This window comes from Magnolia sinica, chromosome 2 (genome assembly GCF_029962835.1).
Source record: "Magnolia sinica isolate HGM2019 chromosome 2, MsV1, whole genome shotgun sequence".
Lineage (NCBI taxonomy): Eukaryota > Viridiplantae > Streptophyta > Magnoliopsida > Magnoliales > Magnoliaceae > Magnolia > Magnolia sinica.
In genome coordinates this window covers 21,295,038-21,320,937 of record NC_080574.1, presented here as the reverse complement: position 1 = coordinate 21,320,937, position 25,900 = coordinate 21,295,038, and the positions used below count along the sequence as shown (strand labels likewise).

Sequence of the window (25,900 nt, the reverse complement as noted above, 5' to 3'; positions counted from 1 at the left end):
CGTACATGTTTCACTGGAAAATATCCAGAGGTTGATCCGGTTTTCCGCTTCTGCAAGTGTGGTCATGGTTATGAGATCCAGACCGTTGATTTGTTGGGAAACACTGTGTATAGTTCATGGGATAAAAATATCACAGTTCCGTAAATTCTAAACCGTTGAATGGTTTCAAGTGAATTGATGGATGTAGCCAAAGAAAGGACAAGTTAATCAACGGATGCTATTGTTCTGATCTCTTGGATTTTTAGCCATCCAGGGTGGTGTCCATACTCTATCAACGGTTTGGATAACTAATCATGTCCCCCGATCGTGCAGTACGGTAGATAGCTAAGGTCGAGCATGGTAATAATGGGTATTGTGCGGTGCTTTATCTGATAATACCTACACTTTAACCTAATCCGGTGATCAAAACCGTTGATGTGATGTGTCCCAGTGTGGACGAAGAGGATCTTAAAATATCCCCTTTTAGGAATATTTATAATTTTCAAATGGTGGTCAGGAAATAGACGGTTGAGAAAAAAGACACAGCAAATCCACATCAAGAATGCCAAAGATAGGCTTGGACTGGCTGAAGTAAATGGTCCGGTCCATTACTTTGATGGGACCCAGCGGCTCAAGGAGGGTGGCTCTTCAGCCGGATTAGTTCAATTGGTAGTCCGAAGGCTACCAAAACAACCTTCGTAACAGAAAAGAACCCGAGGAACGTTATGATGCTCGACCGAAAGGAACCGTGCTCTTTGTTCGGCCGAGTAGCGTGACAGGTGGGCCCACCTTTGTCAAACCAAGCCATTGATTCTGTGAGTACAAAACATTCCCTAAATCTCCATTATTCGTTGATCCTAGCCATCCAAAACGAATAGCAGCGGTGAATGGTCCACATTTAGTGGGCCCACCCATAACGGAAGCTCATCCACTATGATATTTTAAAGGGTATCTCCCTTCCGCCACGTGGACGACAATATAAGCAGTTCGGATCACCAAATGGTGGGCCCCAGAAGTACGGCCCACTAGCAGCAACTATTCAAAGGTGGATTATGAACTCCCACTTTCTGACAGAAGATTATCCTCTATCATCGGGGGTTGAAAAGCAGTCCATGATCCCGAGATCCAGCCCGTTGATCTGGTGAAAATGGACCATTACGGATATGCCCAGACTGGAGAATCCCAGATCGGACAATCCCAACTGTTATTTTCGTAAACAGACAAAAATACGGAGTAGCAAGAAAAAACTGAAAGTTGGAGGGCTGAGATATCCCGGCAGGGTGTATTCGTTGGCGACGGTGCATCTACGTCGGTGAAATCACATCAAAGGTGCAGATCACTGACATGTGGGCCACATTTATCGAACATGAAGGCCGGAGGACACCATACATGTCATTGCGCCGAGTATCGTAATGATCCTCGAAAAGATGGAAAGCCTGATGTACGGTTGAGGCGAAGTTTCAGTATCCCGCGCACGAAGAGAGAGAGAGAGAGAGAGAGCGAGAGAGAGCGTTTCTGTCAATCGCAATTCCCTTTTTCAGCGTCCCCACACAGATGGATTCCCCTATTTTCCCTCATACAAAGGAGTAGAAGAGAAGAATTCCATCTTCCAAATTCTCGATCTTGCCATGGACGAGGAAAATCCTGCCCCAAGGGCATCCTCGTCTTCTGCCCCTACAGGGGCCCCGCCACCACCGCCGCCTCCTCCTCCTCCTCCTCCGGCGCCGACGCCTGCCCCGCCGGTTCTTCCTCCTTCCTCCAAGGAAACAGCTCCAGCTGCGGCCGCGGACCACCGTCAGAGGTTCTCCGTCGAACTTCGGCCCGGCGAGACCACCATCGTCTCATGGAAGCGGCTCATCAAGGACTCCAACAAGGTGGTCCGACCCCCGCCCGTTCCCGAGCCCCCACCGTCCGGGGCGCACCCCGCCCTCGAGTCCCGAATCTCACCCGCAGGGGCAGTAAGTTTGCTTCTATCCATCACCTTTTTTAATTTCCATTCTTTCTCATTCATTGAATATAATTTATCAGGGTAGGTATTTGATGGGTATCGTGCTGTTTAGTCCAATTCAAGTAGTGAATTTCCTCCATCTTGTGATGAAGTGTATGGTGTCTGTTTCGGGTCGAATCTTTTTATTTGTGTGATTAGTATGTTCCAGTGGTCTGTATATGGAAAACCTATTCGATGGGGCTTTAATTTCCAACCATTGATCAGATTCGGGCTTTAATTTCCATGGGGGTCCACTTTTCCAGTTAATTTTTTGTTTTTAACTCGTCACCCATCTTTTTTAGATTGATGGAAGAAATGGTTACTTAACCTAGGTTCTATAAGCATTGTTGTGGATTGGCTTTCAGACACTATTCTTTCCTTTTTGGGAAGTGTACGTTGACACAACAACATTATAGGCTACTCACCTCTTTCTAGAACCTAAAATCTTTTATACAGGCCTTGATCATGATTGTGGTGTTTGAAGATTCATCACATCTCCCATTCTTAGAGGTGGACTTCAGCCATGATCTTGGTAACTGTGGGCTGTAGCTACCAACCTTGCAGGGCTGAATTCATTTATACGGTTGCATACAACTAAGTCAATTTGCCTAGGCGATCGAATCTAGGTCAATCTTGTAGGCCTTTATATGCCTAGGTCACAAAGCATGGAAGGAAATGACTAATCTACCCCTCAGTGGTCACCTAGAAAATAAGAACAATCAGACTCTCAATTTATGATTTTGGACCCATGAAATTTGATTTGCATTGAATTCATTATAAGTTCACCTACTGCACACATCTTGATCACCTTGTTATGATCTGAGAACTCAAGCTGGAAATCCATCTGGATCGTGGACTCCCAATTTTGCTTTCAGTGAGCTGGAGGCTTTTCATATCATTAAGCAACACAAATTGATTTACTACGGCTATGTTCTTTCAGTCTTTCATGGAGTATATTCTCAACCATGTAAGTTTGGAAATATGAATGATACTTTAACCTCTGAGTCGAGTGGGCCTGTGTTTGGGTTCTTTTCCCTTCCCGTTAGGAAATTGTTTTTAGGTGTATTATCTACGGGTAGCTACTGTTCTGTATTCTGGTGCCCTTCCATAGTAATGGTACCAAATTTTAGTTTACCTCATTGATATTTTTATCGATGTTCATTTGCTCCATTGCACTTGGTTAGCTGCTTTGCCTTTGAATTATGTTCCCTGTTCCCCATCATTTTGAAGATACCAATGGAAGTTAGGAGAAATTCACTTCTTCTTCTAACGGGCTGTGATCCAGGACTGTGCTCAAGGGTCCAAGTGGACCCCACGGTTTACACGATCAAACGATCATGCCTTATATCTGCAAAGTCTGATCAATGGCTCTGATCACTTTTTGGGCCCTATGCTTGCAGTGGTTGAGGCAGTTTTAGATCACCCAGTGAACCCACATCTGATCCCACACGTGGAATTAAGTCCTATGCCAAACTATAGGCTTCTAAAGCCCATGCAGGTGATTTAAGAGTCCCAGTTTGCCTTGTTCTTTTATTTGCATTGTATGTAAGAGTCCCATTTTGTTTTGTTTCTTTTTGGCATTGGAAAGCAAGCTATGTAGTTAGAAGATCAGGTTTCTTTGTTAAGCACTTAAGTTAGCTCTCTTTATATGGTTTTACAAGCCTATTTGTAGGCCATATGTATGAAACAATGGGATGCTTATCTGTTTGAAGAGAAAATGCTTTATTTTTGAGTTCTCGCATCTGGAATCATTTAGAAGTAACTCTTCTAAACCCTAGTGGCAACACTCCCCTAGCCTCCACAATTATCAATTATGCTTCACATTCCTCTCTTTGTTTTTGCTGTTTCCTGCTGCAATCCTCATACTCTGGGTTTGGTGTATTGGCAAGTTTTAGTACTCAAGAGTTCCTATTTTCTGTTGTTAGAGGAATTCTAGAATAAGTCTGAAATTGTTTCCTTGCAGAATTTATTATGAAGTTCAGTTTTCATATTGAGTTTCTGCCAGGATGCAAGCTTTTATCCTATTTATATCTTTCAGCTATGACACCCTGATGCTTCAAAATTGGCATGGGTCTAACATTTTAGTATGTATCTGAAAATCCTACCCTAGATGCATCTTATTTTAGCAACGTCATGAAATTGCTTTACACCGGTGAGACAGAATTTCAGCTCTGTTGATAATTGAATTTTCCATGTAAGATGTTTTTTTATTTGGGAAACTTGGTAATGGATTTGAGCATCCTTTGAGATTTCTATATATATATATATATATATATATATATATATATATATAAAGAAACTTTTGTTGCATGACAGTCATGCATGCCCATTCTTTGACGAGATAAGTTTTTTCGGGAAGATTGGTGTAGGAATGGTAGACTTTTGATGCCACCAGATCAAGAGACTTTAGTGGCACATTGATCACAACAGCATCCTGGAGGGCAATCTTCTTTTGAAAGCATGTCCTTATAAGTGGCATATTGATCCTAAGTCCTAACAGCATCCTTAAGGACAGTCTTCTTTTGAACTAAGCATGCACATATGTACCTGCACCTAGATGTATGCCTGTGCCTTTGTGATTAGCTTGCAAATATGTGTGCTTATCTATTTTTGTGCGGACACCTTCATCTGTGTAATAAACCCATCCCTCTCTTTTCACTCTCTTACACTCAGTCAGCTACCTGAAGGTGCACATTTCAAAATGTCTGTTTGAAGTTCGTAACTCTCTCATTGCATGCATGTCTTCAAATATGAAACCATGGACATTAGCATCCCACCATGTAGGTATTTGTAGGAATGAATGTTGGTGCGGGTTTCGCAAGTACCTTTACATGCACTTTTGTTATTCATGTCATATCTCACTGGATCCCTATAGCAATTCCGCACTTTGGTTTGTTTCTCGTTGATTGCTTCAATAACTGTTTCATCCCTTTCTTGATTCAACTACTTTTGTAGGACCAAGCTGCAGAAGGTGAATTAAAGGATGCTCCAAATCGTTTCAGTGCTGTTATTGAGAAGATTGAACGACTATACATGGTATGCAATATCATACAATTTTATTGTTGTTCCGATGATGATTTATCTTGAGCCCAAAACAGTTGCCCATGATATTCGTAATTAATATCTTACGTTCATTGGTTTATGACCTTGCTACTCCTGTCACCAATTCAATATTCATCTGGGAACGTGAATTGACAATTTATGGTTTCAGGGCAATCCAAGTAGTGATGAGGAAGAACTTGATGGTGTTCCTGATGATGATGAGTATGACACGGAAGATTCTTTCATAGATGATGCTGAACTGGTTAGTTCATATTTCTTATTCTCATCGTTGCCTTGTGTATTTGTTCTTTGTACATTTGATTATAGAATTAAGTAGCAATGGAAAGGGAAAACAAATCCATCTTAAAATTGAACATGGTTGATAATCTTCTTGGTTCCTGTAGTTTTTAAGGATCATGATGTCAACCAAGTATGAAGAGGCTTTTCTTCATATTATAAGATGTTAATCATCAGACTATTTGTTACTTATCGTTGTGCATTTTTTGGCATTAGTTCTTACCAGAAAGGGTAGAAGCATATCTCATAAATGACAATAACTAATTCAAGTCATGCTATAGAGCACTCGACCAATCTATGACTGTATGCGTATAGTTTCTCATCGAGGTGTCACATCTGCTCTACAATAATCATTTGGAGAAGGAACTTATTAACTAGTGGATGTGCTTCAAATGATCATAACCACTAATAGGTTCTTCCTCGAAATGATTATAATATAGGCATGGACAGATGTGCCAGGAAGAAGCCTGAAAACATCAATGTTTACTGCCACATCTGCTATGTGCCTCTTTCTGGAGTATCTTAGAGTGGCTAAAATATCTATAAAAGAGAATCATAAAGGAAGTATGATAATTTAGTTCAGATTTTTTTTCTACCACTTTAGGGTTGTGGCTTTTAATTTGTCATCACAGTTCCAATTTGACATTAGTAGGAGCTTCTGTGCAATATTTTATTTTGAGTTGTATAATTTACTTTGAATTATGGAGCCCGTTGATGTATGTTTGGAAGGTGATTTGTCATGAAATTCGTTATTGACTAAGAAGGAGTCTAAAGTTAGCATGGTGCCTTTCAAGTTTAACAAAATTTAATACTCTGGATCAACTAAGTCTCTTTTTGGTTTGCAGGATGAGTATTTTCAGGTTGATAAGTCGGCAACCAAACACAATGGGTTCTTTGTTAATAGGGGCAAGTTGGAAAGAATGTAAGTCTCCATGCTTAAATGGCTTTGTTGTAGTTATTGTCTGCTTACTTTCCATTGTATGGTCCGATGATAGCATGATAGGATGTGTGATGTAGGACAATTAACCACTTGCTATAAAAGCTTGAACTGTTAGAGTATGGTGAATTAATCCATTTATCTCATTACCCAGGCCCCACGTCTCATGGGTTAGGCCCTCGGTCGAACCCCCCTCGTGGGCCCCAAATCACATGGGTACCACCTCACACAAGCCACCCGAGTCACACGGGTGGGGGCCCGCATCTCACGAGCCACCTGCCTCACACAGGCCGCCCACCCCGAGTGTACCCCTGCATCTCACAGGCCACCCCACTCGAGCCCGGTGTGAAAATGCCCCCGCATTAATCACCCCCAGTGAGGAGTCTCAAACACGAGACCTGCTCTTATACCAATTTGATGTAGGACAATTAACCACTTGCTCTAAAAGCTCAAACTGTTGGAGTATGACGAATTAATCCATTTATCTCATTGCCCAGGCCTCACGTCTCATGGTTTAGGCCCTCGGTCGAACCCCTCTCGTGGGCCCCAAATCACATGGGTACCGCCTCACACGAGCCACCCGAGTCACACGGGTGGGGCCCGCATCTCACGAGCCACCTGCCTCACACAGGCCGCTCACCCCGAGTGTGCCCTTGCATCTCACAGGCCACCCCACTCGAGCCCAGTGTGAAAATGCCCCCGCATTAATGTGAAGATATTCTGTTGTGGGTGCTTCATCATGGATGTTTTTTCATTGCATTTTAGATTATGTAAAATGGATATTTTTTTTAAAAAAGTTTTAATCTATTTCTCAAGACCTTGTGTTTTCCAACAAATTCAAAGACCTCTCAGTGTGATTGGTCATTAATCTGTGAGTTCACGTCTTACTTTGCTATAAAATATTTAGACGCATTTCCATTAAGTTTCTAGCAAAATAAAATTAAATAAACTCTTATGCTAGACCAGTACTTTTATCGGCTCAAATGCTTAACCAAGATTCTAAAACTCAAGTTTTGACTCAAAGGCAATGAAGACTTGATTATCCATTTGTGGGTATCATTTGATATTTTGTGGGATCTATCCTTTGGAAAATAGTGTTGTTTGGTGTTTTGTGGGTGAATGGGAAAAGGAATTCATGGATCTTTTGAAGACAGAACTTGGGCAGAGTTCCTGATTACGGTAGTTGAGTTCATGATGGTAGGTTGGGCAGTGCATCTGCCTGAGTTCAGAGGACTATCAGTCATGGACTTCATTGCCAATTGGACTGTCCCCTGCTGAGGTATCTGGTAGCTCCATGTCTGTGTAGTGGGCCAGAGGATATCGATCCATGCGGTCATGTTGTGTGGCATTTTTTTAAAGCTTTTTAAGCGGATGATAGCTCATCATCCTTTTTGATCAACGGTCTACTTTTTTTTTCCCCCTTTCTTTATATAAAATTTCAGTTGGCATTCAAAAAAAAAAAAAAGAATCCATTTTTGCATTCTGTGAGTGAGAAAGACATGGAGCAATTACTCCTGAAGAACAATTGGGGTTTGAGCGGCTATGTGAATGAAAAGGCTCTTTTCGCTTCATCCTTAAGGTCTCAAGTTTGAGCCAAGCATACGTACCAAACAAAAAAACTCAACATTCCAATCTGACATCACAATGATTACTTTTCACTGTGTATTAGTATGTAATCTGCATACGATTTGTCATTACATTGCACCAAAAGTTCAAGGATGCCCCATCTAAGATGTGGTTGCATCCTTAGAGTCGGCATATAAGCAACCAAGGCAACCCTGCATGTCATTATGAGGATCTCATAACAAGTTTTCTGAATGTCGGGGTGGTCTACACTGCACAGTAACTGGACTGACCTGTCAGCATCAATAACTCAAACACTGTCAGTATTATGCTATAACTGTCTTCAATTCTAGTTGCTATACATGCAACACAATAAGAACTGGATGGCCTCATAAATAGGCAAATAGAAGTAATATATAACCTGCATAGAGAATTTGCACAATGTTATCTTGAAATGTGATTGAAAGACACATCTTATACATTGTTGGGTATTTTTCTCCTGCTCATCTATGCCTAGCCTAGATTAAATACTTTTGGTGTTTGACCTTTTGTCCTTTTTCGTTTCATTTTCTCGAAACTTTGTTTGGTGCTTTTGTTTCTATTTTTCAGGTGAAATTTTCTGTTTTTTAAATGAAATGAGTAATTCTTTCTCATGATCCTGAATATGGACTTTGCACAGTGCTTTCAACCAACTTCTGGACGTCCATCCCTGTTAATTCATTATAAAACTATCAGATTTGATTTCAAGTAGGGCTGTCAATGGGCCGGGCCTGGGGTTGACATCTGCCCAGATTTTCAACTGTTTTGGGCTGGGCCTGCAGGCTGGGCCTATTCAAAAATTTGATTTTGCCAGGCCCGAGCCCGGCCCATTGATAGCCTTAATTTCAAGTTCATGAGTTATACCTGAAGGAATTCCTCATCTGTTTAGTGCCCAGGTTGTTAATAGCAATGGCAAACCTAGGAAGGTCAATTCAAAAAGAGAGGAGCATCAATAGTTTCTTCTTTTTCAATTATGCGAAAACTTTGATAAAATGCGCCAGCTTTGGTAGCTTTACCTAAACAAGTTATATCTAGATATTGTCCATTCCCTATTGAGGACACGCCGACTAACCATCCTTTTAACTGGTATCATTTGAGAGGGCTTGATTTTATATGATAAATGCTGAAGAGATCTTAACCATAAGGAAAGTGGGGAATTCTCATAAACTAATTTCTTGCACTTTTAAGCTTCTGATAGTGTTTCTTTCTCTCTCTTTTTCTTCTTGGTCTAGATTATGTAATCAGTTACATTTTTGTTTTTATTTTTTTTAAAAAAAGAAGGATTACATAATCAGTTCGGGAACAGTACATCAGTGTGACACGAGCCTGGGTTCTCTATAGTAGTGATTTATCGTTTATCCTTACCAGCTCAAGTAAAGAGCTGGTTTGTTATTTTCTCAAGTTCTGGATGTATAGATTATTAATTAGTACATATGAAGCGTTGGTTGGTAAGAAACTCAGCAGCCTGGGGTGCACTTCTGATTATTTTACTTGATATACAATTGTTTGAGATGTCACTGTGTAGGTTGCATGCTACTCAAAATCAGATAAAGTATGTGCAGTTTTAAATCATCTTGATGTTAAAATTCATTTCTTTCTTCCTCTTCTTCTTCTTTTTTGATTATTTGGTTTTGATGAGGTTGAGAAAGATTTTCATTGCATTGGCATATAATCAGTTCTCTGCTGCTCATATGCAAGGTTAGGATGATTTTCTTGCCATTAGTAGTTATGCAAGAAAAGGATAATGGGAAAATGACCTTTCACTATCTCAAGTTTGATATCCTTGATGTGTTTTTTGCCAGAAATGAACCTATCTCATCACCTAATAACACGTCAAAGAAACGGAGGAGGAAGGACTTGACCAAATCTCGTAGTGAAACAGATGGGGAGCATATACGAAGTAAGCATGTAAAAATGGGTAATGTGCGGATGAAAGCTGCTGCAAGGAGTGCACCTTTGGTGGGGAGCAAATTGTCAAGTCCCTCTAAAATGTCAGCTCCAGTAAGCGAACATTATCAAGACGGAAAGTCTCTGCAGAATCAGTCGAATGCCTCCATAGGGGCTTCCAAGAAGAAGACTGCTGAGTCTACCATTAAATCAGGGCATTCATCTGTCAAAGTGTCCCATAAGAATACTCCTGTTTTTCCCATGGAAACAAAGGATGGTGAAAAGCATAAAACTGATGTCATCCAACAAAGGGACATTGCTAATAAAAAAATTAGAAGTGAGTCCTCTGATGCTACGCACCGGACATTTCTTGATAAAGGTGTTTCCATTCAAGATGATCCTCAGCCAAGAAAATTGTTGAATGATACAAATGGGATAGAGCTGCCCACCAAGGTTCGACATAGGGAGAAAAATGGGAGTGAATTTCCTGATCTGAGTTCATCTGGGAGCAAGAATCCCATGCAAAAAGTGGTAAGTACACACCATCTGGAGAAAAGCTGTGAGAATAATCTAATTACAACTTTCTGACTTCCTCTCCCATTTGGTCCATGTTGTTAATGTTGTCTGGCCGCAGCAGAATCTTCTTTTTTTTTTCCTTCTTAATGAACAATGGATCTTTTTTATTCTTTTTCTTTATTATACGCACTTCTCTTTCTTATTTATGTACATACAGTAGTGTGAATATCAACGTAGATGGGTGCTCGGCAAGGTGTTCCGTAACAGTAACGGTGGCCGTAAAGGCCACCTCTGTTACCTTTACAGTACGGGCTGTAACAGCCGTTATGGTCTCTCTCTTTCTTTCTTTAAAAAAAAACAAAAAACAAAAACAATATCGGCCCCATAATGGACCGTTACGGCCTCTTTTTCTTTTCTTTTTTTCTTTTTTTTTTGGGGGGGGGGGGAGGGGGGTGCGTAATGGCCCATTACTGTCATTACAGATCTTTTTTTATAACGGCCATTACAGCCGTTATGACCCCATAGCGTGTAATGGTTCCCACCGTTACTTTTACGTAACGGTCGTTACAGCACACCAAGGTGCTCAGCCATTTCCTTACGTGGCTTGATTTCTCTTTTACAACATGAACCTGAGAGAAATCCTTTTTGCTGAAAGTATTAAAACTTAAAAAGTACATTTATATAAGGTGCTAGGCTGCTGGCAGTTTCTTAGTGCTTTTCCCTTACCTGCTACTCAGTTGGATTTGATGATGCGGTATTATTTCTCAGTAGTCATTGCAAGCATCTTATATTACATAGCAAGCTCTCTCTTGGGTACTGATTTTGTTTCTATTCGTATGCAGAAATCAGCATCCACGCCAGCCAAAGAAGGTTCTAGTGTTAGGCCAAAAGGCACAATGCTTGAACGGGCAATTCGGGAGTTGGAAAATATTGTAGCAGTATGTAAGTTGATTATCATTACAAACAACTGTTATTGATTTTTTAGAATTTGACATTTAGAAAATTCTAGTGAATTAAATCAGACTTCATTCATATAAAGTGAATTGCCTTCCTTGCAGCAAGACCGCCGACTATGGAATTTCAGGAGGCAGATGCTTCAGCCCAAGGAGTCAAAAGGAGATTGCCACGAGATGTAAAACAGAAGCTTGCTAAAGTTGCTAGATTAGCGGTACTAAAAACTGGCCGCACAAATTCCTGTTCTATGATTTTCAAATCATCATCATCATAGCCTTGTACCAGCCATTTGGGGTTCTATGCTTTCACAATATGTTTATTTTTAGTGGCCTCCCTTGATCATTTTTTGAACTCAGAAGAATTGGGCTGACGGTAGCCTTCAGGGAAACTGAGTCGTTCTATTCGGTGGTTGCAGCAGTCAAGCCAAGGAAGAATATCAGAAGAGTTAATTAATCGCCTCATGAGTATTCTTGGTCACATAGTGCAGTTAAAAACATTGAAGGTGAGTTCCTTCTTTCCTCTTTCTAGTTTCATAATCTTAATATGGCTACCCCAATAAAAAAAAAAAACTTGAAAAGGAATTTTTAGATTGTCATTTGTACCAATCCACAACCCTACCCTGTCATACTTATTTCAATTGAAACAGTTAATGATTTTGGCATTATGTCTATGAAATATTTTTGTTTGTTTTTTAGTGGCAGTTTTATTAAAACAAAGCAAAGCTATATATATATATATATATATATATATATATATATATATATATGGGAAATGGTACTGTAAGGTTGACCTCATGGGAACTTCCCATGAGGTCGAGTTGTGTGGGCCCCACCGTGATGTGTGTTGAACATCAATACCGTGCATTTTATGGGTCCCCTTTAGGTTATGGGATATCCCAAAAATCAGCCGTATACGGAACTCAGGTGGGCCATACCTTCTAAAACCATGTGAATTCATGCCTAAAACATATAAGAGCACTTGGTGGGGGCCAACTAAGTTTTAGATGCGGCCAAAACTTGGTCTGACCCCTCATCCGAGTGGGATACACACAATGGATGGGCTGGATTTGTGAACCACATCTCGGTGGGCCCAATAAATGATTATGAATGCTTTAATGGAAGGATAACCACTCCCAAGTGTCGTATGTGGTGTGGCCCACCCAAGTCATGGATTGACTTGATTTTTAAGCTTGACCATGGAATGGTGCATCTGACTGATGGGGTAGATGTTGTAGATGTTCGACACACATCACGTTGGGGCCCACACAGCTCAACCTCATGGGAAGTTCCCATGAGGTTGAGCTGTGTGGGCCCCGCCATGATGTGTGTTAAACGTCAACACTGTGCATTTGATGGGTCCCCTTTAGGTTATGGGATATCCCAAAAATCAGCCGTATAAGGAACTCAGGTGGGCCATACCATCTAAAACCATGTGAAGACATGCTTAAAATATATAAAAGCACTTGGTGGGGCCCACCTGATTTTTGGATACGGCTGAAACTTGGTTTGACCCCTCATCCAAGTAGGACACACACAATGGATAGGCTGGATTTGTGAACCACGTATAAGTGGGCCCAATAAATGATTATGAAGGTTTTAATGGGAGGGTAACCCCTCTCAACTGTTATATGTGGTGTGGCCCACCCAAGTCATGGATTGACTTGATTCCTAAATCCGTGGCCTACCATGGAATGGTGCATCTAACTGATGGTGTTGATGTTCGACACACATCATGGTGGGGCCCACACAGCTTGACCTCAGGGGAAGTTCCGATGAGGTTGACCTCACAATACCATTTCCCTGTATGTATGTGTGCGTGCGCATGCATGTAATGGTCTCCTGCGCACCATACCACAGGTGACCTTTTACGCGTATCTGGACTAGTCATGCAACTTGGACAAGTGAGTTGGAGGTGGGCCTCACCGTAACGCTTCTGTGAAATCCACTCCATCCATTCCATGATAGCAATTAAGCCGTAGGGCACAAAAATATGATGGTTTGTGATTTAGGTGAGCCCTACAAAGTGAAACAGTTTGGATAGTGGGTGTCCCCTGCATTATTTTTGCTCATGTGGCCTACCACAATTATGGATGTGGCTGATTTTTTATTCATATGCCTAAATTATCGTCACACCCCTTGTGGTCTGATTTTACAAACACATCAAGGTGGGCCCACCTCCAATCGATCCCGTATTGGTGGGGCCGCTATTTGTGACGTGGATTGCATGCTGAAATGGTCAGTAGCCACCTTGCTGCTGGTCGGGTGCTCGTGGGCCCAAATTTTATGTATTTAATCTAAGCTGTCCATCCATTTTTCCAACTCAATTTATAGCATGAGCTAAGAAATGAGCCAGATCCAAATCTCAGGTGGATCATACCATGGGAAAACAGTGGATTGAACTCCCACCATTAAAAACTTCCTAAGGTCCATTGTAATGTTCATTTGCCATCCTACCTATTGGTTAGGTCATGCATGCCCGGATTAACGGAAAACAAAAATACCGACTTGATCCAAAACTTTTGTGGCCCCAAAGAAAGTTTTAATGGTGGGGTGTCCCTACACTGTTTCGTGTGGCATGGTCCACCTGAGATTTGAATCTGACTCATTCCTGGGCTCATGCCATAGAATGAGCTTGTAAAATGGATGGACGGCTTGGATTAAATAAATTCATCATTGTTGGGCCCACTAGCACTGACCAGCAACCAGGTCGCTACTGGCAGTCTCAACATGCAATCCACAGGCCTATATATATATATCAGAGAGAGAGAGAGAGAGTAAAACACCAAGGGAGATTATGACGGGTCATCCCACCCAAAATAAAAAGCCAGTCTCACATACCCCTCAGTGCTGAGAATACACTATCTGGCCAACCTGCCATGGAGATGCACCCAAGGATCTCCCCATATAGAAGAATCCCAATCCCTGAGAATTACTGAGGGCAGAATCACCCTAAAATCAGAAGTAGCGGAAACCCAGCCAGTAATCATGCGAAACTTCTTTCCCTGATCAACTCCGCCAAATGATCAGAGCCTTCGAAGACTCAGCCGTTCCTTTCCTTCCAAACTCCCCGCATGCCTGCATACATCATCATCATCCATATTGTGCTTCCTTCGGCTTTTATTCTATTTCAATGATGTAATTTGTATTCTTTTGTGGTACTGTGTGACACAAATTTCTTATGATATTGGAATAAATTGTATGAGTGGGAGGAAATGGTTGCAGTTATGTTATAAACCATATGTGTAACTGGACAAATAATATACATAACAGAGGGGAGGGAGGGGGGGAGGGAGGATTGTTGGGGCTAGAGAGCACACGCATGATTGTTTGCTGTGATATGTTTCTGAACCATGGTTAGTGATGGTCAAACTTTAAAACGGAATGTGTGTTATCATGTTTTTGTTTCTTTTATGGTGCAAATCCACAAATACTTGAGAGAGAGAGAGAGAGAGAGAGAGAGAGAGAGAGAGAGAGAGAGAGAGAGATCATAAGTTGATAACTTATTCCTAGTTTCAATGACATTACAAGCTTGCCATATTTCATTGTTCAACATTTATAGTAATGCCCATGAATGCATTAGCCGATGATTAAGATTTTCTCTTCGGATTGATTTAGATGCTCTTAATTCGATGTGGAGGAGCTTATTTTGAAGCTGTTTTTATTCAAATTCAGACTTCAATTCATTCAATTTATCTTATGAAGTTGTTGGAATCAAAGTATTCTAATACAGTACCACACTGTGACAGAGGAACTTGAAGGAGATGGTTGAATTAGGATTATCAGCGAAACAAGCGAAAGATGATAGGTTCCAACAAATCAAAAAGGAGGTCATTGAAATGATTAGAATGCGGCCCCCTTCTCTAATGCCCAAGGTAGGCTTCGGAAGTATTCTGAATTTGTTTTGAGTTTGATTCAATCACTCCGACAACATTATACACGCATTGGTTGCTCAAAAAGTCCTTCAATTCTAGCAGCTCTTGAGGTGAAGTTGAAACTCAATGAAATAGGCTTCGTTCATCAGACCTTTGTAAAGCCGACGCACCACCCTATTCACGTGTCAACATGTCACCTGGGGTACATCAATCCGTGCATCAGTGGGGCCACATCGTGCAGATTACCTCGGCCTGAAATAAAAGGGCAGTCAGCTTATCAGATGGGCCACATGTATGAAAATCATGGATAGTCACAATGAGTCCATATTCAGCATATGCAAGTGAGCTCGCGTGATGAGTGGACCAACCTGATACGTGGGGCAGGTCATCACGAAGGTGAGCCACACCTGATGCACATCACGGTTGTCCCCCACTCATGCCAGGTTGGGGTGCATATAGAAGTTTGTGGGGAGTGGTAATTATGGGCTTAGCAAAACTTTAGCTCAATCATCATATTGTTGGAGTTCCTAGTTGCAAATGATAAAGTTGTTTTTTTCTTTTCTTTTCTTTTCTTTGGATGATGCTTATGTCACATCTCTCAAGGATACAATTGCTCAAGTTATATTGTCTCATCCATGTCTAATTGCATCGTATTTTATCAGGCGGCTGAGCACCGAGATGGATCATCTGACGATTTTCAGGAAGTACTTGGTTCCGAGGAGAAAGGAGCCCTTAAAGGAAGATATAGTATGGATCATGCAATGGAGGACAAGATTTGTGATCTCTACGATCTGTATGTTGAGGTACCAAATTGTTTCTGACTTATCCCAATTCCTTCATATTTTGGACTATAGCTCATCAATCTTCTTAATTATTTTATGGTTCCTTGTTATTGCTGGATTGCAGGGGATGGATGAAGACAAAGGCCCACAAAGTAGGAAGCTATATGTGGAGGTATTTCATGTGCCCACCCTACTATTTGTTTTGCAATTGTGTAATTCTTACGTGTTTTGGAATTTAATTGTGCAAATGCATCCTAGCGATTTCTTTTTTGGTAGTTAAGATGATGGAAGCAACTTCATCACTTCACTACCTGAAAGTTTTCCATATTGTCAAGCTATTACAAAATTTTGAAATACACCATGTCTATCTTGTTGAACCTTTTTCCGTCTTTCTTTCTTCCGAACAAACTTAAAAATAAATAAATCAAATTAAATTAAATTAAAAACCACCAAAACAAAGGAAAACTCAATGGGGCATCTTTCAAATACAATACAAGGATTTGACCCTTCCAACCAATTTTTTTGTTGCCCTGAGAAACACCTCTCCTGGCAGACTTGCCAATTTTCAAAACATTCCATTATTTTGTTCCCTCCATATTTACAAAAGGCCTCCGACAAAAGAGAGGCACCATAATACCCTTTTGCGTGATGGCAGCCTCATGCCACTCCTGGAAAACAGCACAGTCAAACAGGTTATCACCCAGTTCATGTTGAAGAGATCTAAGAACCTGCACCAGACAGACGAGAAACAATGCATAAATGCTCCAATCACTCTTTAAATTCCGAAGACATAATGCACACATTGGGGATGATCATATTTCGCTTTCTCAAATTATCCATGGTAAGCACTTCATTCTTCCCCACCCACCAGCCCAAAGCATTTACCCTTGGGGGATCTGAATAAGACCATAAAGTGCATTCGGAGCCCTTACCTCTATTTCAAGTCATCTGATAGAGTTGAATAAAAGTATTTAACAGCTGGGTTGACAACAAAAGGATTTTTAAATCCAAACTTAGGGAAAGTTGTCATTAACTCTTTAGTTTTTCTAAGGGTTATTTTTAACTCTTAGTTGCACAAATCTTCCGACCAAGTGTTGGTCTCGTTCGAATTGCGCTTCAAGCTCGCACTCCCATTCCTGCTTCTGCTTCCTAGCTGTTTACACATGATAGCAGTTTGAAACAGATGCTTCCCCTGCTTCTGTACCCAAATTGGCCGCAGTTTTCCTTTCACTCCTTGTGCATCCATACATTAAACTAGTCTTCCTTTTTTCTTTTCTTTTCTTTTCTTTCTTTTTTTTTTCCCCTTATTTCGCATTTCTACATTATTCTTTTCAGTGAGAGGCACAGAAAGCAATTTTTTGCAGCTCTTTGGTATACGAAACATTGTTTTCCATATAAAAAAGATGAGCAAAGTCTTCATCTCCTTTAATTAGTTGCAAATGACTGTCATGGGTGCGAACCTTTTCTAGCTATTTGGGGTAATTCTGACTTTCATGAACATGTTTGCCTCTTTTCTGCCACTCAGCTTGCAGAATTGTGGCCCACTGGGTCCATGGACAACCTTGGGATCAAAACTGCTGTCTACAGGGCGAAAGAGCGAAAAAGGGCCCTGTATAAGCGGCACAAGGTAATGTATCCTCTCATCTCCTTTTCTTCTTTTTATTCTTTTTTCCTTTCTTTCTTTTTCAAAATCTTGTGTGAAAGCTGTTGAATCCTTCAGCATATTTGAATCTCGTCTCTGCTTTATGCATTTACTTTCTTTTATATCAAATGATCCTCTCAAACTATCTTCATTCATCACCATGAATGTGCTCCGCCAAAACTTATTGGTCCACTCATGTTGGTTTCACGTGTATGCAGAATACAGCTGTTGATAATTTTTGTTCTATCTGTCCATTTTTATCATACATGTATACCGCCTGATAACTGGAATGGGCCGAACGGCCTGATTTTTGGGTCTGGATCTTGCACGTGTTTAGCACCTGTGCCAAAAAAAGATCCTCTTCTCATATTTCCCCTTTTTCATTTATCTTACATCGCATGAGTATTTAGTCGACATCAAAGGCAATTTGGACCAATGTTTTCAGTACTGATGATATTGGCCGATATATTGTGTATCATACCTAGTGTCTAAAATTTTTTGTATCATCCAGTCCTTTACTAAAAATACTTTGTATCAACGGTATTTGACGATATTGACAAATATTTTGCATGAACGCGTGGAAGGTTTGGGTCTAAGGACAGAAAATTCGAAAAAAATAATAATAATTCATCAAAACCCCTTTTCCTGGATTTCTCTCCACTTTTAAATAGATATATAGTGAATTTTGACCCATCATTGTAAATCTCTTAAAAGAAAACACAAATTTTGAGCCGGAATCAAAATCCAAGCAAATTTCGGACCGTTTTCGACTAGTGAGCATTTCTTATTTTCATTTTTTCTGTAAATCATGTTAAATCAATGTCAAATGATTAGTAATCCATGATTCTTCATATTTTGCATGAAAATTCATGGATTTGGAGCGCTTCAATTTCGAGATTTTGGAGAAACGGGTCAAATTCTGGAAATTTGAGAAAATTATTTAAAAAAATCCAATTTCTCTAAAACTTTGTGTCCAAATACAAAATCAAACACGTATCTAACATGGTCTAGTGATTCTTGGTAATTTGAAAATTTTTTTGGAAAAAAAATTTATTTTTAAAATTAATTCTTTTTTTCAAAATTTCACTTTGATCAGTGGTCAATTGGCCCCCATTTTAGAGTACTCAGGACTGTTTGATAAAACCATCATAACATACACTGAATTTGGAATGTGGGAGAAGATGTGCCGATTTGCGAACTTTGGGAAAAAAAAAATTTAATCATTTTTTTTTTTCCAAATCGGTTGCAATCTTAGTGTCCAAACATGTTTGTAACCTGATCTAGTGTTTCTTAGCAATTGGGGATTTTTCAAAAAAAAATAATAATAATCTTTAATTAAAAAAAACTTTTAAATGTTAAAAATATTTTTTTTTTCAAAACTCCACTTCAATTTTTGATCAAATGGCCCCTATTTCAAAGTATTTAGGAGTGTTTTTTGAAATTATCATCACATACGCTCTAATTTTGGGATTTTGGGGAAGATTAACCGATTTGTGGAAAATTGGAAAAAAAAAAAAAATGAAAATTTTCCAAATTTTCTTAAATTGGAGAGAATGGGTACCGGTGTTTTGTTAGATTTTGTTAGTATCTTCACTAGGATCTTTCTATTATGACCTGAGTATAGTATTGCCGGTTTGTGGAGTAGGAATACTATGCTGGGCCTTGTTGAGATGGAGATGATGATTTTGAGCCACTATACATCTCTACGTGGGTATGAGCCACGGCCACACACATTATTCACTGATACATTTCTAATTTTATAATTCTTCTTTTGCTTTTGAATGTATTGCTTGTGTTTCCATACACGTCTTCTTACATATATAAATTGACTTTGAATATACTTGCATTAGTTCAGTTAGACAACGGATAGATTAGGACGCCATATAAAGGAAACCTATTTTGTGCACTTGTGTGTTGATGTCTTCTTTAACAATCCCTGAAGTTTCATTGAAAATTTTGACCAATTTCTCAATGTTTTCCCATGTTTCCCAACAAAAGCAATACATTACGTGATACAACCGATATATCCCATGTGATAACTAATATGTATCCATATCTCAAGGATGCGATACATTATGCAATTGGTCTGGACTCCAGTTGGGGATATACTATTGAATGAATATTGTTTTTTATATTAATTTTCTGGATATTTGAATGTTCAGGAGGCAGAGAAGATCAAGAGGAGAAAACCCTCCCCTGCAGTTAGGATGGAAGAAACTGCAAGGGGGGAAGCTAGTTCGAATGCTCAGCTACGAGCCATCCAAGAGAGGCAGACTACTGATACTAGCTCACAAGCGTTTACATCATCTGACAGGCCAGCTTCCAATCCAACAACCAGCCAACACCTTGCCACATTGGGCCGGACATCCAGTCCATACACAAGTTCCAGCATGGATCAGCTGAAACACGAGAAGGTAAGAGGAAGTACAAGCATGCTTGGGGATGACATGGGCAAAACAACCGATTCTGCTATTGTGAAGAAAAAAGTGAAGAGGAAACCAGAATCAAATCTGGTGGATATCCGTGTTCATTCTGTGAAGCCCAACTCATCATTGCAACAACATCACGGAAAAGAAAGGCACAAGTCTGACAAGTTCCCTGCAGGTCACCACCAAAAATCAAACCTGCAACCGGCTGCTCTTCCAGGTTTTGAGCAACCAAGCTAAGGGTACATTTGGAAGTACCTTGGGAAATGGATGGGCAGAAACAGAATGCTTTTCTGCCGAAATAATGTTTGTTTTTCTACTTGGAACAAATGAAGTATTGTTCAGTCGGCAGAAAAGCATTAACCCCAGTGACCTGCCCACTCAGGTTTCCTTCTTTGCCACTGCCCCATATGCAAATTAGTTCACAATGAAAAATCACCCACTGACATATTCCACCAAATGTAGATTGGGGTACTTCCAAACTACCAAATGTAATGACATGTCCAACAGTTACGTTTGCAGTCAGTAGCAGTTATTACGGAAATATTAGGGAGAGAGAGAGAGAGAGAGCTTCTTGGTTTTTTGTTTTTATGGTGTTTGCCGCGACCTCCACTCAAATAAATTTACCCTTGGCATTGGCAATCCTAGTCAGGTTTAAAGGAGTGTCATAAACAAGCAGAAGAGCTTTCCACATTGAAGATGGAAGAGTTTTAAATTATTTTTACATTCATGCAAGACAGCCGCCCATTTTCATGACATCAGTTGGGACTCGAACTCCTCTGACCGAAAACTGAGTGGTTACAATGTGATTGGTGCCCATGACTAGGTCCACCATGGTTAGCAAAACTTAGTAAACACTTTTTCTTTTTCTTTTTGTATAGGAAAACTTGTATACTAGCCTCAATGTCTAGAACTCCTTGCATTACATTTTGTTAGATTGAGCGGAAAAAATAAAATTAAAAATAAATTCTGTTTTCTTTACTAAACTGAATCAAACTCATTTTAAAATCTCTTTCTATTTGTTTTCTCCTTATTTGACTGCATTGAACCCACCATTTTCATTCTTATTTGTGCGCGTGTGTTTGTGTTCATTAGGGCCTACTTGGATAGACTCAGTGCAACCAATTCAAAATCCGTGCAGAAGCTCCAGGCCTGCCCTGTTGACCGCACAATTTGTAGATCAAAATGAAACTAAACATGAAGATTTTCGTCCTCGTCTTTTGGCATGCGCTGGTTTTTGACAATGGATCTGCATGCATGCATCTAACTGAGCAGTTGAGTCCGTCCTACCATACTACAATTGTGTGGTACATGGATTTTGGTAAGGATTAAAACTAATATTGATGACCCATAGTTCATAATTATTGTCAACCAAAATGAGAAAATTCGCTTTTAAGTGGCAACCTGGGCTTAAGCTTTTATCCTAATTAATTGGGGTCAGTTTTATGAATCATGTTTCACCGTTCACTCCATTGAGGACTATATCATCTATTTAACCATAGGTTATCAAATCTTTTTTTACTGCTTCTAGTGATGTATTTTTGGGCCTTCTCATTGCCCTTTTAGTGCCTTGAACTTAAAACTAACTCGCTCCTAATCAATGAAGTATTTGGTCTTTGTTACACATGGTCAAAAGTATCTAGGCTTATTGCCTCGTCTTATAACCTACCAGGGGTATAAAACGTGCAACTCGAAGAAAAAATTTCATAGATAAAAAGAATAGAGGCCAAGGTAAAGAGTGTGGACTGTGGAGAGAGGAGTGCGGAGGCCTCCTATGGTGGGCTACCTATTCCAATTTATTTTCTGGCGTTGTGGCCCATTGAAGCTTTAGACCTACCTTGCTTTTGGGCAAAAGTCCCAACATAAGCAAGCATAAGAGCTGTATAGCATCAACATCACATTATCATTACGATAGATCCTTTAAAGCCTTTGTTGCATGATCACCCTAAAATAGGCTACACAGAGAAAAATAGAAGTAAAATTGAACCACTCGCGTAATGAATTTTAAAGACAAATATCAGTAGATTAGAGAGCTAGTCACAACCCAAACTACTCATTAATGCCCCCTACCCAGGACTAATTGCAATGCATCGTGGACAAGTGATAATTCTAAGTTTGGTCAAATACATGCATTTCTAGTTATATTCTTTCCTTTCCTATCAATCATCCATATTAAATATCTTATTTCAGCTACACTGTTTATCAATATGTCGGTCTTGGACTACCTGACATTCTATCATATCAAGCAAGTTTAGTCTTGGAAATGACTTTTCTAAGTATGCAAAAGGAAACAAAAGGGGGGTATTTTCTACAAAGAAGAAACAAAAAAATAAAATAAAATAACAAATAGCATTTTAAAAAAATTTACAGAAACAAACAACATAAAACCAAACAAGCCTTGAAACTTTATAATCATATCTGCGCTGGTGTAGAAAGTAACAGATTTTTACCCTGTTAACATAATTTAGAATGTTAATTTCTCATTTTCAATCCATCTTTTACTTGTCAAGCCTATTCATGCTCAGTGCTAACAAATGGCCTGGCCATAATCTTCCAATATTCAGGTGTAAATGCTACACGGATTTGCTCAAGCGATCTGCCAACGGATTTGCGGGAGCGGATTAGGTGTTACCCCGGTAACACATTAGTGGGTGTTTAACTGAACGTGGGACTCACCTTGATATATTTTTTGTATATCCATCCATCAGTTTTTTCAGCTCATTTTAGGGCATGGTCAGAAAAATGAAGCAGATTCAAATTTCAAGTGGACCACACAGTGGAGTTGAATGCACAACATTAAAAACTTCCCAGGGGGCCACAAAAGTGTTGGATCAAGCTGATATTTGTGTTTGCCCCTCATCCAATTCTTTTTTACCTTATCAAGAGTTTGGATGGCAAATAGACATTACGGTGAACCCTGGGAAGTTTTTAATGGTGGGGGTTCAATGACCACTTTTTCATATGATGTGGTTCACTTTAGATTTGGATCTGCTTTATTTTTTGCAACATTCCCTAAAATTAGCTGGAAAAACTGATGGACAGCATGGATATACAAACATACCATCAAGGTGGGTCCAACGGTCACGGAAACACCCAAGGCGTTAGGCAGATAACACCTGATCCGCTCCTGCGATTTGCCGCATTACTGACATCTGCGCTCTCCTCCCAGCGCAAGTAAGGTAAATCTATGGGACCCACTGTGATGTATGATGTGAAATCCAATCCATCCATCTCCTCGTACAGCCCATTTAAGAGGTAAAACTGAAAATAAGGCCCATCCAAAACTCAAGCGGACCACGCACCGTTGAAATCTTCATGGCACCCACCAAAGTCTTGGATAAAGCTTCATCCTCAGTCTACTCACCTCACGAATGGTTAGGATGCCATATAAACATCACATTGGCCCCCCGGAAGATATCAACAGTACATGCCTCTAACCCCACGTTTACCAATGGTGTGGCCCACTTTTGGATTGACGTCATTTTCCGTAGCTCTTAAAATGAGCTGCCTCAGGTGAGGAGCAGATCATATGCTATATATATATATATATATATATATCAAGGTGGGCCCCATCGAGTTTTGTATTGCTGTAACAGGGCCAATCTGAACGTGTAGCCTCTCAGCGAATTGACGTAGCATTTGCCTCGTTTGGCACCGTGGATTCCGAGTATCTTGAATTGAAATTATATAGTATATTCACATAAGTTTGAATTTAATTACTAAGTTAACTTTAATATGATGTTTGACTCTAAAATTATAATAAGCCTACTGAAGTATTTACTTTGTCCGAAAATAATTCAATTATTAGCTGCAATAATAAAATCACATTAGTAGAATGATATAAACCATGTAAACATTGGACATTTAAATGGATGGTTAAAAATATCAATGATTCACTTGTTTGTAATCCTTGTAGTTGTGGCTGACCCAAGGCTCTGAATATCTTTATTTTTTTTCGAAGTATGTATTTTCTTGGTTTACAAATATATCCTATATATAATAATTTAGAATATAAAAGCTGATTTAGTAAATCAAATCTAACTCTTGTAAATATACCGAAGAATTTCAATTCCCTCCGAATATAAGCTTTTATGTGGGAGATTTGGATTATAGTACATCTCAAACGAACACAAATGAAGAGTAGAAATCTCCTTGATTCCAATGTAATTAAGATTTGGATTCCAATGCATTCTGAATCCAAGCTCCAAACATTCCTAAATAAAGTGAAAAATCAAATATTAGCTTGATCTAAAACGTTTGTGGCCTCAATAAGTTTTTAATATTCAATTACCACGGTTTCCTATAGTGTGGTCTACATGAGATTTGGATCTGCTTTATTCTTGGTCATGACCTAAAATTAGCTGTCAAAATGGATTTACATAACCAATATACCAAGGTGGGCTCCACTGTCATGGCCTGACCGAATTCGGTGTTATCCTAACTCTTCAAAAAGTGAGTGTTGTGTTGAGACACTCCAGGAGACCTATAACCGTTTCAAGACTCCACATCTGTCACCGTCTGTTTGAATTTGCGAGTGAAAGGAGGCGCATTTGATGGAGCCGTTACTCTTAGCCGAACTAAACTGGCTCCATCCAGTGGCTGAAATTTCACCCAATGAAGTGAATGGACGGTTGCAGATGAAAAGCCCCGAATCATTTCTCAACCTTAAATTTCCGTTCCTATTTTCACTTTTAAAGAATAAACAAAGATTTATATTTCTTTTTTTAAGGCGAAAAAGAAAAAGGAGAAAGTGGACCTAACGTCCAGTTAATGCGAAAAGAATTTCTACAGGTGGGGCCCATGGTCCAGTCATCCAAACTAGTAATGTTGTGGGCCTCACCGCAAACAGCTCGTGCGTGGACCCATAATCCCCCGATCAGAGGATCCTAGCCGTAGAACATTTAACCTCCTGGTTGAACGCTAAACATTGCTGCGCTTTCTTCATGGGTGGATTGGTGGACGGTTTGGATCAGTGAATAATAATGGGCCCCACAAAATCTCCGCTGAGGAATTTACCAGAATGCATTTGGCTTCGCTGGTGAACCCATCCCGTTCACCACCACCAGATAACTGGTGGAAAAGCCCTGCGGCCCAACCATGATGTATTTGTTTCATGCGGCCATTAGTCCTTTTTGCCAGCTCAGCTTAAGGATGGAGCCCTAAAATGAAAATGAGGATCCAAAGTTAGACTACAATATAAGAAATAGCAGGGATTGAACGCCTACGGTTGAAAACTTCGATACCCACTATAATATTTATTTACCATCCAACTTGTTCATAAAGTTACATAACCCTAGGTAAAGATAAAACAACAAATATCAGCTCCAACTTCTTTGGTCCTAAGAAGTTTTCACAGGTATATGCTTTATCTGTGACCCTACCATGATATATATGTTTCATCGGAGCTATCCCTATTTTTGCCAACTCAATTTAAGAAGGGAGCCTTAAAATGAAAATGAGGCAGATCTAAAGTTGGACTACATGAGAAACGGTAGGGATTGAACAACTTCCATTCAAAACTTCTTATAATGATCCACCGTAATATTTATTTGCCATCCAACCTATTCATAAAGTTAAATAACTCTAGGCAAAGGGAAAACAACAAATATCGTCTTTAACTTCTTTAGTCCTAAGAAGTTTATAAGTGTTCAATTTTCACTTAATTTTTTTTATAACGTGTTCTACTTAAACTTTGAATCGATTTTATTTTTAACTCATGCCTTAAAATAAGATGGCAAAACCAATAAACTACATAAATAAAATACATACTTCATGATTGGGCTATAACTTTCCCACCAGCTAAGTGGTGGGAGAGATGATTGCATATTGAGAAAACTCTGTAGGGCTCACAAGTGATGTATGTGCCTTATCCCTGTCGTTCATCCATTTTAGCAGCTCATTTTATGTAATGAGCCCAGAATTAAAGCATATCCAACATGCAAGTGGACCACGTGAAACAAGGGAAATTGAACACCCAC

The 25,900-nt window shown here is 39.7% G+C and overlaps 1 protein-coding gene across 2 annotated transcripts; it reads left to right on the top strand.

The window, feature by feature from the left end:
• The first annotated feature begins 1,397 nt into the window (after positions 1 to 1,397).
• LOC131236583 (ubinuclein-1) lies at positions 1,398 to 20,657 on the top strand. 2 transcript variants are annotated; one of them, XM_058233860.1, is made up of 13 exons: positions 1,398 to 1,937; positions 4,922 to 5,002; positions 5,178 to 5,270; positions 6,151 to 6,227; positions 9,647 to 10,262; positions 11,090 to 11,189; positions 11,306 to 11,415; positions 11,620 to 11,703; positions 14,947 to 15,072; positions 15,735 to 15,875; positions 15,979 to 16,026; positions 17,380 to 17,481; positions 19,659 to 20,657. In XM_058233860.1, exons 1-13 carry the CDS (start codon positions 1,608 to 1,610, stop codon positions 20,160 to 20,162), a joined length of 2,412 nt encoding a protein of 803 aa, XP_058089843.1. In that variant the 5' UTR covers positions 1,398 to 1,607; the 3' UTR covers positions 20,163 to 20,657. The 2 variants fall into 2 exon arrangements, with proteins under 2 accessions (XP_058089843.1, XP_058089842.1); XM_058233859.1 differs by having other exon boundaries at positions 1,399 to 1,937; positions 11,617 to 11,703.
• Positions 20,658 to 25,900: the final 5,243 nt, after the last annotated feature.